Source organism: Haliotis rubra, unplaced genomic scaffold (assembly GCF_003918875.1).
Source record: "Haliotis rubra isolate DU_JTF1 unplaced genomic scaffold, ASM391887v1 Scf239, whole genome shotgun sequence".
In the NCBI taxonomy this organism is placed as follows: domain Eukaryota; kingdom Metazoa; phylum Mollusca; class Gastropoda; order Lepetellida; family Haliotidae; genus Haliotis; species Haliotis rubra.
Window position 1 is genome coordinate 1,284,894 of NW_025766436.1, and position 19,128 is coordinate 1,304,021.

Sequence of the window (19,128 nt, forward strand, 5' to 3'; positions counted from 1 at the left end):
GATACATCCCGAATCCAGGAAATACCTTCGGTTTACGCTAGACGGGTTACATTACCAGTGGAAAGTACTCCCATTCGGAATAGCATCAGCCCCATGGTTATTCACGAGGATAACGAAACCGATTGTTACCTATCTACATCGTCCAAGGGGCTACGCGAGTGCGTTCTTCCTCGACGACGGGATACAAGTAGATCAAGATCCACAGCATCTCAAACTACAGTTAAACTACATCATAAAGCTACTAACACAGCTGGGATGGTTAGTAAACTTACACAAGTCGGACCTAGTACCATCGCAAGATCTGCAATTCCTAGGCATCCGATTTATCACCAATCTCAACCGTATAGTCGTACCAGAAGACCGTTGGCTCAAGATCCAACAGATCATTCCACCAGCTCTACTTTCGCCGCTACCACTTCGACAATGGCAGAGCTTACTAGGTCTTCTAACATCAGCCCAAGACTTGACAGTCATAGGCAGATTACAGTTACGTCCATTACAGGTCTTCGTCAACACACATCTCGACGACCTACAACCATTCAGTCTACCGAAACATCTCAGACCTCATCTATTATGGTGGACAAAGAAATCGAATGGCTGCGAAGGGATTTGTTTAGCAGAGCAGGAATTCAAAACCCATCTATATGTAGACGCGTCGCTCCAAGGTTGGGGAGCTCATCTCACCAACCGGACGGCATCAGGGTTATGGACTCAGCTAGAAAGCAAACTCCACATAAACGCATTAGAGATGAAAGCTGTAATCAACGCCATAAGACATTGGAGCAACATTCTACAGAATGCGCACCTGATGATACATACCGACAACTCGACAGTGGCGTTTTATGTGAACAGACAAGGCTCAACGAGATCGCCGAACCTTTTGAATTTAACCTTTCAACTGTTGAATTAATCCAAGATCTAAATCTACATGTCAAAGCATGCCACATTCCCGAGCCAGGAATATACTAGCAGGCGCACTCTCTCGGCCACATCTACCGTCGCCCGACAGAATGGATGCTCAATACAGAGATATTTGCACAGATAATCAAGCAAATAGGGCGCCGCTAGTAGATCTATTCGCCACAAGGTTCAACAATCAACTACCGACATTCGTGTCACCAGTGCCAGACCCACAAGCATGGGCAACGGACGCTCTAAGCATATCATGGGAAGGCCTCAATGCGTATGCGTTTCCACCCCAGCAATAATACCTCTAGTATTACAGAAAATCAGCCAAACGCAGAGCCTACAACTCACTTTGGTCGGCCCTATTGGCCGGCCAGAGCGTGGTTTCCGCCCTAATACAAGATATCGGTCAACCCGGCACTAGAACTACTACCCAAGCGCAAACCTGTTAATACATCCTCACACCAAACAGGTGCACAGAAACCCAGAAGTATTCAAACTTCGCATTATGGACTGTATTAAAATGTGTTTAAACAAGAGAGGATATTCTACCAGGGCGGCAAAAGCGGTCACGCTTGCCTTACGATACTCAGCAGCGTGGCTGTATGCGATGACAAGTGGCAAAGTTTGAAAATTATGCAGCAAACAAGGGTTTTACAGCAGAGATGCTACGCATCCTCAAGTGGCAGACTATTTGTGTTACTTACGGCAAAACAAACATTTAAAAGGCTCGACATTGTCAACATATCTTGCCGAGCTTAGTTCTGTGATTTCTATGAGAACGGGTGTTAAATTAACAAGAACACCAGAGTTACTGGCCTTACTACGTGCTTTCCGATTGGAGGACCAAAAGCGGAAGTTCCACGCCCCAGCTTGGGATCTGAATGTAGTTTTACGACACCTCACAAGTGAGGATTATGAACCATTGGAATCGACAACTTTTGAATTTCTCTCACAGAAAACAGTTTTCCTGTTATCGCTAGCCACGGCAGCCAGAATATCTGAAATTCATGCTCTAGATTATGAGAGGATACAGTTTGATGACAATCAAAAAACAGCGCACCTGGGATTAAGATGGGATTTCATCGCCAAAAATCAACTACCAGGTCAACCAGACAGGTTATTTCACATCCCTGCGCTATCCTCAATTCTCGGATCTCAAGATACATTGGACTTATCTCTATGCCCAGTACGAGCTCTCATAATCTATTTGCGTCGTTCCAAAACAAGGCGAAGATCGCTCAGAAGATTGTTCATCCCGTTATCGCCTACAAATCAGACAGAAGTCTCTCGTACCACCATATCTATATGGATAAGAACTGTCATTTTACGCGCCTATAAGGCAGCAGGACTGGACCCTCCAACAGCATCAAATCCCCATGAAATCAGGGCATTGGCATCCACCCTCGCCCTTCACGGTAACTGTTCATTGAATACAATTATGGAAGGATGCTTTTGGAAATCTAACATGGTGTTTGCTAATCACTATCTCAGAGATATCACCACCGAGGACGTCTCTGGCATTCACCATTTCGGTCCTTTGGTCCTCGCTCAGCAATTGACAGTCCATCGTAGGCGTTAATATTCACCCCCCACGAGATTATTATATATATGATACATATATTCATTAGCTTATAACTCCATGGAGTTCTAGGGCTATGTACATATTTAGCTTAGGTTATTCAACCTTAAGCTCATACTGAGTTTATATTCAGTGTACAGCTACTTTTAGAGTAGCAGTTTATATATATATTGATATATCAGTATATTAGTAAGGTAATACCCCACTTATAGTGTATATATCTGATGGCTTATTATAAAGGAAATATCCTAAGTCTCAATGCCTTATGAAGTTCCCGTAGGGGTTATTACAATATCACTTATTTAAATCACTAATTATAATCCAAAGTATTCTGTTTTACCCACCACCTCTCCGGTGGATTCTACAAGCAAAAGAGCATGAGTCAGGATAAGGAAAAATATGTAATTTTTTGAGTAAAATTGATATTTTATACTTATCCTGACTCATGAGGTTAGCCCTCCCATCCTCCCCACATAACACTTTGGATTTCCCTGTAAATTCAAGTGTTGGGCTCGCAAAATCAGGAGAGAGTGAAGCATGAGGCCAGAGGGTGGCAACACCTGTTCCCACGCTCACGGCAGGGGAGGTAACTCGTGGGTGAGTACCAATTAGTGATTTTACATTGAAGGGAGCTTCAATTAAGGAGATACAAGTGTTCCACTATGTTCGCAAGAGGAAGGGGACAAGCAAAAGAGCATGAGTTAGGATAAGTATAAAATATCAATTTTACTCAAAAAATTACATTTTTGTCCAAATACGATTTTACTTGTTTTGTGGCAACAGTATGCTAAACACACTTCCAGTGAAGCAATACATAGTAGTGAATGCATGTGTAATTAGATCCACATAAATGTTTTCATAATAAGTTGTAAGTGATTCTATACCTTTTGTTTGACTAACAAAGCAAATTCTTTTTTGTTTCCAAAAAGCAAAACCATTTTCAGGTCATTCCCACTGAAAACTGTTTCCTGATTGGTTGATTCCAGTATGGGCGGTGCCTGTGTGGCATTATTATACTCTACCAAGCAAGCATGCATTAAGTGATTACTATGGGTGATTGTGTCCATGGGTGTTTAGTCACACTCCATGCCATCACAGGTGTACTCCATCAGCTGTACACACTGAAGTCGGTATTGATTTCTGTATTCCTGTGGCAGCCTCCCCAGCTTCATGTATCAGTTGGCTGATATCAAACTCATGGAGATATTCTCAATAACGTATTGGCATAACCTGACCTCGCACTGACCTAATACTGTTCAATCACATGAGTAAGGAGTATCCTTAATCACCTCAGTAGAAGCCTGGCACACTGCAGGACAGGACAGCCCTGTCAGTGGTCATTCCGAGACCTGCCTATTACTTTACCTTTCCTCCACTATCTATCCCACACAAGATAACAAACCATATGGAGCCTATTAAGAACCTTACTCCAGTATGCCCCCATAATCAAATTTTAGACAAACTTTCAAGTAATTATTATAGGCACCCAATACAAGCCTGAAAGTTTATATAATACATTCTGTATGTTGTTGTAAAGAGCACGCGCCAAGGTGCAAATTGTACAGACAAAACCATTTCGACTGGCATGTTAAAAGGTGAAACAGCATGGTAACAAATCTGTTTTGAGATATGCCATTTTAGTTTCTGCATTACTGTATTCTTTCTTAAATGGTGGACCCGTGAGATCCAGGTTAGAATTTGTCTTCAGTAACACATGCTTGTCGTAAGAGGTGACTAACAGGATCGGGTGGTCAGGCTTGCGGACTTGGTTGACGCCATGTCATCGTATCCCAAATGTGTAGATTGATGCTCATGCTGTTGATCACTGGATTGTCTTGTCCAGACTTGATTATTTACAGACAGCCACCATAAGGTGGAATATTGCTGAGTGCGGCGTAAAAGTAAACTCACTCACTCAGTTTTTTTAAATGGTGAAAATATAATCTGTGCTGATTTACATGTGAGGTATTTCATTACTACAGTCATGTTATTCAAGATTAAATGCAACAAGTACAATGTCCACCATGTTAAAGCTTTTGGTTGGTTCTTTTTTTGACATTTGAATTAATTTTTTAAATTATCTAACAAACCAGGATGATTATTGTGGCAAATATGGTAACTGGAGTTCTGTTCAAAGAAGCATTAAACTATGCTCAGAAACACGTGATGTTTTCCTCTGACAATATTTAATCTATCACAACTGCAGGGTATTGCAAAACAAGACTTTAAAGTTATGGAAGAAAGAGGGGTCAACTTTACAGTGTTGTGTTCATGGGGCTGACAGATTTGAAGGCGGAGGTGTAATGGTTTGGGGAGCATTTTCTGCCAATGATCAATCTCAGTTGGTTGTTGTCCAGGGCAATCTGACTGTCAAACAGTATCAGGACCATGTTTTCTTACATGGTGTGGGTGAGATGAACATTTGATGATCTAAGGTCTGAAGGACTACTTTCCTCATTAACATTTATTGATAAGTTACTCGTGCTTCAACCGAACATGAACCTGTTACTCGGGCCAAACACCATTATGCCTACCTGTTATTTTCGCAGTTGTGATGTAAACAGGTATTTATGCAATAAAACACACTTAGAATATGTAGAATACCACAAATCTATTTGTTTTTCTAATTCCCTTTATCACTTGCAGCTTTATATTCTAGTCATGAATTCAGTTATATCTGTGTAAACAATTATGTGAATATCGCTGTTAGAGATAAGCTGGAGCGTGGTTCCCAGCTGAAATGGCACCATGGTTGACCATGGTCAACCACGGCTTACCACGGAAAACCATGGTATTACCACGGTTTGCCATGCTAAACCGTGGTCACTAACATTCCTCCCCATGGTATACCACAGCAGACCATGGTCACCAGAAACCATGGTAGACCGTGGTCACCAACATTTCTCACCATGGTATACCATGGCATACCATGGTCACCATGGTATACCATGGCAGACCATGGTCACCAGAAACAATGGTAGACCGTGGTCACCAACATTTCTCACCATGGTATACCATGGTAGACCGTGGTCACCATGATATACCATGGCAGACCATGGTCACCAGAAACCATGGTAGATTGTGGTCACCAACATTTTTCCCCATGGCAGACCATGGTCACCAGAAACCAGGGTAGACCATGGTCATCTCATACAAAGTAATGGTTGACCATGGTCATCACATACAAATCCATGGTACACCATGGTCATGACTGAGCAATTTTACATTTCAAACTGTGATAAATAAACAAATTAAAATTGAAATCCTGACTGTTTGAATCCCTTTGAACATACAAAAATGTGCAACATTGGTACTTTAACTGGATAAATGTGACAAGTATCAGGTAGCGTGAAAAAATGAGATAACGTTAGTGCCTGTCCATTGTGAGAACAATTAGCCTCGTTTCATTGATAAACTGATGAAGGGGACATTTTTCACTGATAAAACATGGTGATTTTTTCAATAAAGATCGATTTCCAGCCCCCCAAGCTACTATGTGTACTATGTTACAAAATTCACTCATGACAATCAGAATCAAAACACACTCGGTTAAACAATGTACAGCATGAAACCTTTGCAAGGGTTCATGAGTGCAAATTGCGACACACATCCTTTTGAATCAATCCCACATCTCCATCCACAGTACACACAAGTCACTCTTCACAATATTCCTCCTACTCATATGCAAATATGCAAATTTCATGTCTTTGTAAAATGCAGGGTATAATCAACTCACATTTTATCCTTGCAAAACCGTAACATCAGTAGGTGACAGATTTTGGCTCCGGGAAAACAAGCAGGTTGTGGCAAAGAAGTGTGGTTCCTCCTCGATAGTTAATACCCTCGGCAATGTCACATTCAAGCACATGGGTTACACATAATTTCAGCAACTCAATATTTTTGGCTCTGGTGTATAGGGAAACACTGAATGTAAACCTTCACCCACGTGGAGATCCCCCATGTGCAAAGACATGCAAACAATCAGCCGATGACAACAACTGTATCACAACTCAATGAGCAACACCAGCAGATGTCCTTAATGATTACAATGACTTTACTCTCAATTATTTTATGCTTGCAAGAAGTAAAATCATCAATATCTATGTGGCAACAGCGTCATTAAGATGTTTAATTAATATTCTTTGATATTATCAAGTTTGCATTAACATTATCTCCTTGTTAATGCACGGATGTGGCAGAAACCTTTTCGTGGAGGGTCACCTTTCGCGTGTTTCATACGTTTTGAAACAACGCATTGTTAGAAAAATTGTATCTGATGGACACTTGAGCAGTTATCTTCATTTGACCCCATTTCTCAGTAATTGAACATTTGGGAAGGCGAGTGGGACTTGTTCAAGCACTCGTTGACCAATGGATTTGGAGGCAGTGTTCTCCTGTCCAGGTTACATTTTGTGGCCATCATGGCTGCTGTAGGAGCTCACACTGGTTAGTTCTACTGTTCCAGCAGTTTTATCAGTGGGAAGTTTAGGGGTCGTGGAAGTTCATGCTTTATTTGTCCAATAAAATGATGCTGCAATCCTCTTTCTATCGTTGGTATTTTTACCTGGATGATAACAGTATGATGCACATCTATTTTCATAATGATGAAAATACTACTTACCATTGTGGGATTTAGCAAGTCTCAAGTTTCCTATTTAGTTGAGTATATGTACTTTAAAATATCATTTATTATAATTATTTACTATCCCTCAATGAATTTTTGTCACAGTTGATTTGATGAGTTTATTTTGAAACCAAAAGATGAACTGTCATTGTGGCTGTTTCTTACAGAAGTTCAAATTTATCTTTTTATTCTGAATTTGAGGATTGATGTTGCAGGCAACTTGGTACCGCCAAAGTCTCATTGCGTGAGTTTGCACAAGGAGATCGCCAGGAACGCCAGCTCAACCTCAACCTAGTTGACGCCAACGAGCGCCCACTGCAGGTAATAACTTCATCTTGGACATGTTGTACTGTAGAGATATTGTAAACAGAATTTGGTACCCGAATGTTTGCCACAAAAGCTGTGTGTTACCCCGTTTACCTCTGTGTGTCCCAGTTTAGCTCTGAATTGCCCAGTTTTCCTCTGTGTTGCTCATACCCGTGAAGATCCGGGTAAGAATTGATCTTCAGTAACCCAATTGCTTGCCGTTTACCTCTGTGTGGTCCAGTTTACCTCTGTGTGGCCCAGTTTTCCTCTGTGTTGCCCAGCTTAGCTCTGTGTTGCCCAGTTTAGCTCTCTGTTGCCCAGTTTAGCTCTCTGTTGCCCAGTTTAGCTCTGTGTTGCCCAGCTTAGCTCTGTGTTGCCCAGTTTACCTTTGTGTGTCCCAGTTTTCCTCTGTGTTGCCCAGCTTAGCTCTGTGTTGCCCAGTTTTCCTCTGTGTTGCCCAGTTTAGCTCTGTGTTGCCCAGCTTAGCTCTGTGTTGCCCAGTTTAGCTCTGTGTTGCTCATACCCGTGAAGATCCGGGTTAGAATTGATCTTCAGTAACCCAATTGCTTGTCGTAAGAAGCGACTAACGGGATCAGGTTGTCAGGCTCGCTAACTTGGTTGACACATGTCATTGGTTCCCAATTGGCCAGATCAATGCTCATGCTGTTGATCACTGGATTGTCTGGTCCAGACTTATTAACAGACCGCTGCCATACAGCTGGAATATTGCTGAGTGTGGCGTAAAACTAAATTTTTAAATTTATCCTATCTCACGACTTGCACCGCTCTCTTGCTTCGACTTTTAGTGGAACGACTGTAAACTTTTTTCCATAGGCCTTCTTGTCCATTCGCCCGTGCACTCCATGCGTAGGCATTGAGACCTTCCCATGATATTGCCAACGCGTTTCCCCCTCCAGCTCTGCTACTAAAAGTAATACAGAAACTATTGGCCACCAGCAACATACTACTGCTTTGGGTCGCACCCTTCTGGCCAGCGAGAAGTTGGTTTGGGTTGGGGATGACCTACTTCTTCACCCTCACTCAGAACTGTGCCACGGGTCACATCAGACCCTCAATCTACACGTTTGGCGCAACTTCAGAGGTTCTCATAGCTAAGGGCTACTTTCGCCGAGTAGCCACAGCTATCACTTCAGCGCATCGTACTTCGACCTGTTCCTTGTACGACAACAAGTGGAAGAAGTTTGAAGACTATTGCAAGCTTAGGGGAATTGCATCTCCAACTTCCATCTCGGCTCAGGTCATTGCTGAGTTTCTCCAGCATCTCCGCACTGTTAAGAAACTCAAGGGTACTAGGTTAGCTACCTACTTAGCTGCCATTAACTCGGTTTTGGTTACCACCACGGGCACGAAGATTTCCACTGTTCCCGAGTTGCAGAGTCTACTACACTCCTATAGACTCTCTGACCAGTCCAGGAAGTTCAGACCTCCAGCCTGGGATCTGTCCGTCGTCCTTCGTCATATGACTTCTACAGATTATGAATCTTTAGAAGACAAGGACTTCGAACAAGTGACATTCAAGACATTCTTCCTGGTAGCTTTGGCTACTGCTGCTTGTATATCTGAACTGCATGCGCTTGATGTCAATCGGGTGCGGTTTGAGCGGAAGAAGCATGGCAAGGCTTTCCTGGGTCTCCGCTGGGACTTCATTGCAAAATACTGCCAGGGCAACCGGACCGGATGTTTACCATTCCCCCGTTGTCCACCATTCTTGGGCCTGATGATAATGAAGATTTGACACTCTGCCATGTTAGGGCTCTACACGTTTACCTTGCTGCCTCCAAGGATCGTCAACGGCTACGGAAGCGCCTCTTCATACCCTTTTCGAACGCTTCAAGAACTGAGGTTTCCCGGACCACATTGGCCTTCTGGATGCGTGCCATGATCCTGCCAGCCTACACCTTTGCAGGGTTGCCTCCTCAGGCCGCTTCCAATCCTCATGAGACTCGTGCACTAGCCTCGACGATGGCCCTCCATAGCAACTGCTCCTTGACCGCTATCATGGAAGGTTTCTTCTGGCGTTCTCATACAGTCTTCTCTTCACATTACCTGCGAGACCTGTTTGTCACGGATGTCCAGGGAATACGCCAGTTCGGACCTCTTGTACTGGCTCAGCAGCCTACATCGGCCCAACAACGCAGATGAGGGACGGTTCCGCATTCGCGTTACTACTTCCTTGTATATACTGAATAAAAGTTGAACTAGATCTCAACCTTTTGTTCTCATTATATGGGTTTAAGAACTACTTCACTTGGCCTCCATACCAAGGCATCGGAATACACCCACCTAGCGTGGCCCTACGGACCTGAGGCACAATCATTATGACGATGCAGAGGGGTTCGACATTCACGCTTACTGACCTCTACTCCACGGAGCAATTACGTCAGTAAAGTGTGACACTCCCGAATTCCAGTGGATTTCGTTGCATTCTGCTTCCAAAGTTGCCGGGCACATCTTTTGACTAAGCTTAGACAAAGGAGTGAGGGTCAATTTGATGCTGCCCGGAACTGAACGTTAAACCTTGGAGATGCTGAGTTGTGTTTCTCTTTCACCCGCCTTGGTCGGTATCTGGGGGGCCTTTTTGAAGCAGGGGCTGGCCCGATTCTAGTCGCAAGACTTTAATTACGGGGGTACCTTGTAAATTGTGTCGAGGCGAGGCTTACTTGCCGAGTTGCGTCCCTTGGGAGTCGTTCTGCTTAGTAAGCCAAGGGGTTCCGGAGAACCCACTACAAGCATAGGAGTTGCGTGCATGTGTCACAGGCCTCCCTTGTACATTGCTATCTATGGTTGTCATCAGTCCACACAGCTCCAAGACCAGCTGTTCGCACTGTCCAGACAGAAGGGTAATCTGCGGCCCGCCGTCCAACTGTGGGATAAGTGCAAGTCGTGAGATAAGATAAGTTTTAAAATTTGGAAATTTTGATATACATTGTATATTTATATACTTATCCTATCTCATGCGATGGATGCCCGCCCGGCCTCCCCACTACTCAGATTACAACGTTGACTCCAAGATGAGAATGATCATTCAAGGTAGTCACCTGGGCAATTAGTGGAGCATGCTGCAAGCTTTATTAGGAACTAGGAAGCTAATTAAGGAGAGCAGCATGGAGTGGACGGGCGAATGGACAAGGAGGCCTATGGAAAAAAGTTTACAGTTGTTCCACTAAAAGTCGAAGCAAGAGAGAGGTGCAAGTCGTGAGATAGGATAAGTATATAAATATACAATTTATATTAAAATTTCCAAACTCACTCACTCACTCACTCACTCACTCACTGTGTTGCCCAGTTTAGCTCTGTGTGACCCAGTTTACCTCTGTGTTACCCAGTTCACTTGTCTGTTAGCCAGTTCGCCTGTATGTAGGTAGACAGTAGATGAAATAGTAAACAGTATGCGGGTTGGTAGACCAATAGGTGAAATAGTAGACAGTAGATGAAATAGTAGACAGTAGGAGGTTGGGTAGATGAAATAGTAGACAGTAGGAGGTTGGGTAGACAGTAGGAGGTTGGGTAGACAGTAGATGAAATAGTAGACAGTATATGGGCTGGTAGACCAATAGGTGAAATAGAAGACTCGGACTTGTAGACAGTAGATGAAACGGTAGACCATTCATATGATCAGTAGTGACATAAATATCTGAAATACATATTACATACTTATTGTTATTTTAACTCCAATTCTGAATCTGGATAATTTATGTTGACAGTTCCACTTCTCAATGTAAATAAGTAGCAATCAATGTTTGTCAATTACCCTGTATTGTAGTGGTAGACATGAAGGTTGTACGACTGCCTTAAATGGATCAATCAAATCTCGAATATGCCAACAGCTGGAGATTTTGCATCATAAAACACTTTGTGTGGCTGCAGTTTAGCCTTGTCGATAGGAACTATGTACATGGAAGCTGGCAAATCGGCCAGTTGGTGTAGTTGTCAGATGCGTGCATAGCCTGCTGTGTGGTGTGCTTACAGCAGTGGGGGTCAGGCAGCCTTCAGCCTTCTTATTCTGGAATATCTGGACCACACTGGAAGGTAAACTGGACACACTTTCCCCAACACATGATTCACTTCAGAAAAAGGAATAGAAACAATGGCACACAGACACTTTTTCGAAGTTGTGATGTGGTTTTAGGTGAGGGAATGTTGTTGTTTTAGTAATTATGACACAGTAATGTGAGGCAGTACTTGTCCAGCTGTTGTCCAGGTTCGGCAGCTCTCATCAGCAGAGCCACTGTTTTCGGACTGTAAGGATAGATTTCTACTGTGTGGAAGTCAAATGTAGTCGGCAATTCTCAAGGGCAGTGTGTATCATTGATCAGATTTAGTGTGTTAATTATCACATGCCATGTTAATGTTTGTGTGCTCATTAAACGTTTGCACATTTTGTGCAATGTTCGATAATAAGCAAATCTAGGGCAGAACAAGTGCTTGTCCTAATAGCTGACTGTAAAGGAGATGGGGTCACCAAAGTGTGACTATTACTGGATAGGATCTGCCAACTGTCTTGTTGGGGCCTAGATGATCATGTTTGTGTATGGATGTTTGCTGAGGCTGCTTATATGTGTCATCCTGGACAATGTTCCAGGCCAATCACCACCATTTCTCATCTCAACATTTTCATTTTCTTACGTTCTTTCTGGATATTTCAAAATTGTGTTTCATATTGTAATTGAAGACATATTGCTAACCCAGGAACTTAATGAATCAAAGTAGGATCATGTATTATTCCCCAGGGACACTGTCATGCTTCTATTGCAAGAAGGTGTGGTTGTGAGGAGTTTGGTAGCTAATGCTAGCATGGCAAGATGTTACAGTGACAGGCCAGTGAAGATGTATACCATGATGATGGCTGCCATCACACACGTGTTGTTGTATTCCTCACATTGTTTGTTCAGGTGTTGAATTGAATATAGCCAACACTAAAAGGCGTTTGCTTCCATTAATTTAGTGTTAGATGTCTCACCAAGGTATATGTGAGGGTTCAATACGAAGATTTAGTCAGATGGTTGAATGGGTTGCACATAAATGTTTAGCCCTGCTACAGTTCACTGAAAGGTTCTGTTTCTTTGGCACATTGAATTCATGTATCTAAATGGTTAAGATTCAGGTTACTTGTATCAAAAATATTAGCCAATGGTTCTGCATATTGACTGTGTCAATGTTAATGGCTTTTGTCCTTGAAGGATTGGAATGTACACTCTCTGATCGTACCAACCAGAAAAATGTTAGATGATATTCTAGCTTCATATCAGCCTTTGTTATTCAAGTATTGGAAAGGCTGATAACAGATAACAAAATAACAAATTCCCAAAGAGCAATATAATGTAACCATTGGCTGAGTATGAAGTTGGTATGGTATGAACTAATGGCCAGAGAGGAAGTAGTTTGAGAATGTTGTCAAGGACGTGTTTACAATGACTGGAAGCCCAACATGACTACTAGAGTTTTCCTATGTGACACTGGTCCATGTTTGTGTGGCAGGCCAAGGTGAGCGTGAAGATTACCTACTGTCCCCCTAAGGGCCAAGGCAGCGGAGGAGACGCAGGCATCATGGGAGGAGGTGAGGACTTTTTCCAAGGTCATCTTGTCAGTCAAAACAAGAAAAATTGTATACCCTTACCGAAAGTTATCTTTTATTTGTTTGGTCTTAATAATTACCTTACATGGACACACTCTTTTTGTATTTCTGAAAATTCTACTTGAAGATAGGGCAGCAGATTGTTGCTAACTGATCAGCTTGAGTTGATCAAAATGAAAATATAAATGCTATTTATTTGACATGGTATTGTTTGGGTTCAGTCAAATAGTGTTTGTTGAAGGAGGATGGGGGAGGGGAATCTTGTGTTCAAGTGGAGGATGTGTAGTACAGTAGGACAGCAACAGTGTGTTGTCTGAGAAGGCTTTCATCACTGGATGACCTGTCTGCAGTTAACAGAGACTACATTCAGTTAAATTAGTCAAGTATTATTGGAAATATTTGTACTTGTATTTTATGTGATTCTTTTGGATGTATTTTTCTATTTAGTTCAGCAAATAGAAATAACTTTAATCTTTTTGTTGTATCGTATGTTTTTTATTTTGGCTCTGAAAACAGAAAACTGAAAGAAGTATGATGTATGTTTAACAAGTATGATGAAAGAGGCCAGTATATAGCTGTCTATGATGTATGTTTAACAAGTATGATGAAAGAGGCCAGTATATAGCTGTCTATGATGTATGTTTAACAAGTATGATGAAAGAGGCCAGTATATAGCTGTCTATGATGTGTACAGGCACAGTGATTGATGATGTTGGAGAGGAAGAAGAGGAAGAGGCAGAGGAGGAAGAAGGCGACATGGTAGATGGTGCTGTAGACCCTGCTACAGGGCAACCTATGAAGAAGAGGAAGAAAAAGAAGAAGAAGAAAATGGGCTCTCGTCGCCTTCGTGGAAAGATGTCACAGAAACCACAAGATTTCCAGGTAAGTTGAACTATTCCTGTCAGAAGTTGGGATGCTGTCAGCTGCAAGATGTTGGGTTGTCTGTGTTTCACAATGTCTTTCTCCTGTAAAAGAAATCTGAAGTCTCCCACAATTTACTTTATTCTGTGTGCAAGTACCAGGTTATTTTAAGGGTGTACCCATTAGGATTTCTGTATATAGGGGCATACCCAGCTAATGCAAGAATGAACCCACACGTCCCAAGCTTATGCAAGTATGCCCACATTTCCAGCTAAGTATCCGAAACCAACATAGTAAAATATCCTGACCATGTACTGACCCTTTGTGTGCTGCAGCAAGCATTGGTCACTGTGAACCAGTACCAGCTACACTCCTGTGTCTCCCATTACATCTACTGCACAACAATCTACAAACTGACATGACTTAAACTGCATCAGGGCATATCTAGTAGTCTCGTAGTCAGGGTTGTGATGTATAATTTAGTCAATTCTTCTTTTTTATTGTTTTGGTAAAAATGTCTTAAAAAATTGTCCTGTTTTAAACCACAGACACAGTTTCAAATATAGGAAAGATTGAGAATTTACTTGTTTTTCTATAAACAGAAGAAACTAAATTAAAACCAACAAATTTATTTACTTCAAACAGCTGCAAGAAAAGAACTTAGAAATGTTTTAATACTTCCTTCTCATTCAGGGTTTTCCTGTCACATTAGGCTAGCATAGCTGTGATATTATTGATAGTTATTGTTCAGCGTACTCACTCATACATATCGCTGCACTAAACTCACTGCTAGCATCAGTCCAGAATGATGAATTTCATATGTAGCATTAGTTCTGCTTTGCTCCTTGATAGTTCAGATTAATAATGTTGGTTATTCTATTGAAAATAGGAATGAAGTGACGAGTTTAGGAAACATCTGTCCTATTGTCCACAGTGATAGTAATGGCAAAGCAAGAGCTATTTAACACATGAATATGTACCAGAAACATATGTTTACTCATTCCTGGTGTGTGTTGTGAAACACGCAGTCCCTGAATGGATCAGATGGCCAGATAGAGGGAGACAACTCCTTCATGACTTACTGGAAGGCTGTTTGGCAGGCTGTTTGACATCCACCTATATTCATCCAGAACTGATGGTACTTCTATAATTCCAGTCAGATGCATAGTTGTTTAACAAAATGGTTTGATGCACAGAAATTTGTTTCTGGAGAATTAAACAGAAGACTTTACTGAAAATAAGCAGACATATTTATAACTCCTTAGAAAATCATTGAAAGCTGTAACTGAATGAATACTCCTTGCAGTGCACTCCAGAAGTCAGTGAAATAGTTTTTAAAATCCCCATGATATTCATGAGTATATTCAGTTTTCAGTAACTGTTGTTGGTGTCAAGTGGTTAGGTACTGACTTGGTTGATCAGTGTAAACCTGCACACACTATCTACCACTGGCTGGCCCATGTTTCTCTGTATGTGGGAAAGAGATTATTTTGAAAGTGATTTATGTTACAGATGTCCACAAGAATCTGTTTGCCTATTCCTGTTGTTAGTTTCGCATCATCATTTATGTAACTCTCACCAGGCTTGGGTTCAGGCAGGTTGGCCAGATATTTGCTCATTCTAAGTTTGATTGGGTGTATATGGCCCAGAGTCAGATTGCCTTGATGAACATTGAATACTGCCAACATAAACACAACACTCTCTCTCTCTCTCTCTCTCTCTCTCTCTCTCTCTCTCTCTCTCTCTCTCTCTCTCTCTCTCTCTCTCTCTCTCTCTCTCTCTCTCTCTCTCTCTCTCTCACTCACTCACTCACTCACTCACTCTCACCACTCACTCACTCACTCCTCACTCACTCACTCACTCACTCACTCACTCACTCACTCACTCACTCACTCACTCACTCACTCACTCACTCACTCACTCACTCACTCACTCACTCACTCACTCACTCACTCACTCACTCACTCACTCACTCACTCACTCACTCACTCACTCACTGGAAGCCTTACACGGAAAATACAGGGGAACTGCTGTCCTAGTTTATGACGTATGAATTGTGAGTATGTGAGCTTCCAGTTGCTGCTGCTGCCGCTGCTAGATTGTGGTGGTATGGAGAGAGGCGTGTCAGTTGGCCAGCTGTTGCCATCCGCTGTGCAGCTTTATAATTACACCTACGTAAACATGCTACCTCCTGCATAATGGAGGCATTGTGACCAATAACACACATGCAAGTGATCAATTCCAGACTTTGAGTATTTTTTGTTTTTCTCTATTTCCTCTCTCAACTGATTAATCCATTTTGAAAGACATCTGTGTGTGTGTTGATAGTTACTGTCATCTGGTTTCAGGGTAGGGCTCTTTAGGCACATGTACGTTGGATTCATGTTTCACTCATAGATCGGGCAATATTGAGTTCTTGAGTGTTGTTTTCTTTTTTGTATGGGGTATTTCCTATCTTGAATTAATTTCACAAGTTCAAGTGTATCTGCGTATGTTGATTTGACATTTCATTTGTAGATGACACTAGAATCATGTCACATTAGTGTATGATGTGATACACTATGTATCTACTGAAATATCAGAACACAATGTCAGGTTGGAACAGATATTTATCCGTCAGCTTTTGATGCAAGATTCACTTCCAAATATTCCTCATGTTCATATTGATAGTTGTGAAGTAATCTGTGTGTAGGCTTTGTAAAGGCACACATAGAAGACCTGGTGATGTGTGGTGATTAGTTACATGCCATGTTTCTGTGAGGTAGCAGGGTGTCACTTGATCCCCCCTGCTGCACCACCTGGTCCTGGCACACACATTGTTTAACTCCTGATCTGATTAACAACAAACTAGGAAATACTGGCAGGAATTCTGCATGGCACTCAGATGTGGTAACTGCCTGCTAACTTGGGGTGAGAACATAAGCTAGATGAACATCCTAGAAAATACTCTGGTAAGTTAATCATCAGCTTCTAATTAGACAATTAGTCCACAGAGTCAACACTACTCCAGCCATTAGTGTCAGGCAGTGGTAGATGTAGCCATGAAGTACCAGCCTCTCATCATCTGACAGCTGCTGACTGAGGTAACTTGTGTGTACTGGGCCAGGATGCCTAAATGTCACACCAACCATTCTGTCATATTATGGCAGAATCATTCATTGGCTTGTCATAAAAGAATGTATTGAAGGCAGTTTGATATAGGAGCATTCAGAATGGCCCCAGCTGACGATTGGCAATAATAAAACATTGTTATGCTTGAATGGCTGCATAGAAAAGAGAATTTATTGGCAAATGAAATTGAAACAAGTGACGTAAATGATTTCTTGTAGAATATGAGGAATACTGGAACATGTGTATGTGAGATGGGGGAGTGTGTCTGGTGTCCTCACAGAGATCAGTCAGCTACTAAAGACAGCAGGGATAAAATCAATGAAAGTTAAAGTCCTCACTGAAAACATTCCCTTCAAGTTTATGGCTGTAATGTTTCTGGAAGAGTGACAACACATCTAAGAGACTACAAGGCACCGCAACAACTGAAGGAAACTGACTGACTGTTGAAGGAAAAGTGTTGTGGTGGAGAATCCATGGATGTTGGAATTACTGTGACTGGTGCACTGTTTTACCAAACGGAGATACTTGTGTCTGCTGTGCATCTAAACACGTCAGGTGATATACATTGTAATGGATGGACCTGCGACAAGCACCCACATAAAAAAGTACAACTGACCCTTCCTGGACCAGAGAGGTGTATCAATGCTTGCTGGATTGTACTAACTGCATGTTAATTAGTATATTCACGGTGGTCTCCCATTGTTGTATGCTGCTGGTGCTACAGTAGTGTGTGGTAACTTACTGTGTTCCATCTGCTGCATGTTGGATCTCTACATGTACACACTACTGACATTCCAGTGAGTAGGCAGTCCGACACTAATTGCTGGGAGCAGTTTACATCATGACTGTTATCAGGGCAGCCCCTTGGTGAATCCTACGCAGTCTTCTCTAATGAAAATCTCCATATGCTGTGTATTAAGGATCAGCAATTTTAAGACATAGAAGCAGATGGCAAATTTAAGAGGCTTGTTAAGATTGAAGACTTAACTTTGTGGAACTGAGGATTAAAACATCATATCTTTAGTGGCCTTGTGTTCTTCAATCAGGACAAGATCAGGACAATGATAACTCTGTCCAACATCACCGTTTAACATGGTTTTCTCAAAGAAGAAGAAAAACAAGGAGGAAGAAGGTGCTTCTTCCTCAACCAAAGGAGCTAATGATGGTGATGATGCTGGTGCCGATGAACTGGATGCTGTGTCAGATGATGAACCCAAAAGGAAAATTCCCAAGAAATTTGCGAGTGGTTCCAGCAGCCAGCGCAGTAGAGATCGTCTGGACCCAAACAAACCGCTCCACATACAGGTGGGCAGGGCTTCATGGCCTGGGTTGTAAGGGGATTGTATTAGGGGACTTTTGTCAGCTAATCCACTACTGTCATGTGGCACTGTGTTACTGTCATTAGACTAACCTTACTCCAGGATTTAAAAGTTTCTTGAGTTCATTGTTTGATGTCATGCTTAACATTCCAGCCTGTGTTCTGTACATTGCTACTAGTGTTCAAGAAGTTTGCTGTCTTGTCAGTAAGTTATCACATGTCATCATACAAGGTTGTTGTTTTTTTGTTTCAATGATTGGTAGTGTACCTTCTGGACTGGAAGTATTGCTTATGAGAGCTTTTTCATTTTGTTTCATATTTCATAAACAGCATTCTGTTGTGTGATATTGATCTCAGTTGTTGCAAACTCCATGAAATGAAATTTTAAATTTAATTATTTGTTGGCATTGCATATAGACCAACCATCGATGCATCAGCCAACTGTGAAAGCCCTCTTGATAAGTGTATGGTTCAGTGGTTAGTTTAGGTTAGTTGTAGTGGAGAGCTGTATTGTGCTATGTTTAACTGTGCAGTAGTCATGTTAGCTGTATGCACAGGCAAACTGTAGAGCATATAGGGCTGCGCAACACAGAGAAAAATGACCAGTCTTTCTATATGTGAGCGAAGCGAGCGCAGGTAAGCAACATACTTCCCTACTCGCTTTGGTTCAAAAAATAATTTTATTATCAAAATAAAATATCGCCACCATCAAAGGTAGACACCCATTTCCGCACAGTGTTGTGCTCTCAGATTTCCAACCTCATATTTCATAATTACTCGTGTACAATATATTTAATTCAACATTTTAAGCGCCACTCGTGGCA

The 19,128-nt window shown here is 41.9% G+C and overlaps 1 protein-coding gene across 1 annotated transcript in view; it reads left to right on the plus strand.

The window, feature by feature from the left end:
• Positions 1-19,128, plus strand: part of LOC124278532 (myoferlin-like) — a 151,502-nt gene that overhangs the window by 31,270 nt on the left and 101,104 nt on the right. The window contains exons 4-6 of the mRNA XM_046714261.1: positions 7,328-7,433; positions 12,918-12,996; positions 13,709-13,896. Of these exons, the coding sequence (XP_046570217.1) occupies positions 7,328-7,433; positions 12,918-12,996; positions 13,709-13,896 (373 nt within the window). The remainder of the gene's footprint in view (positions 1-7,327; positions 7,434-12,917; positions 12,997-13,708; positions 13,897-19,128) is intronic.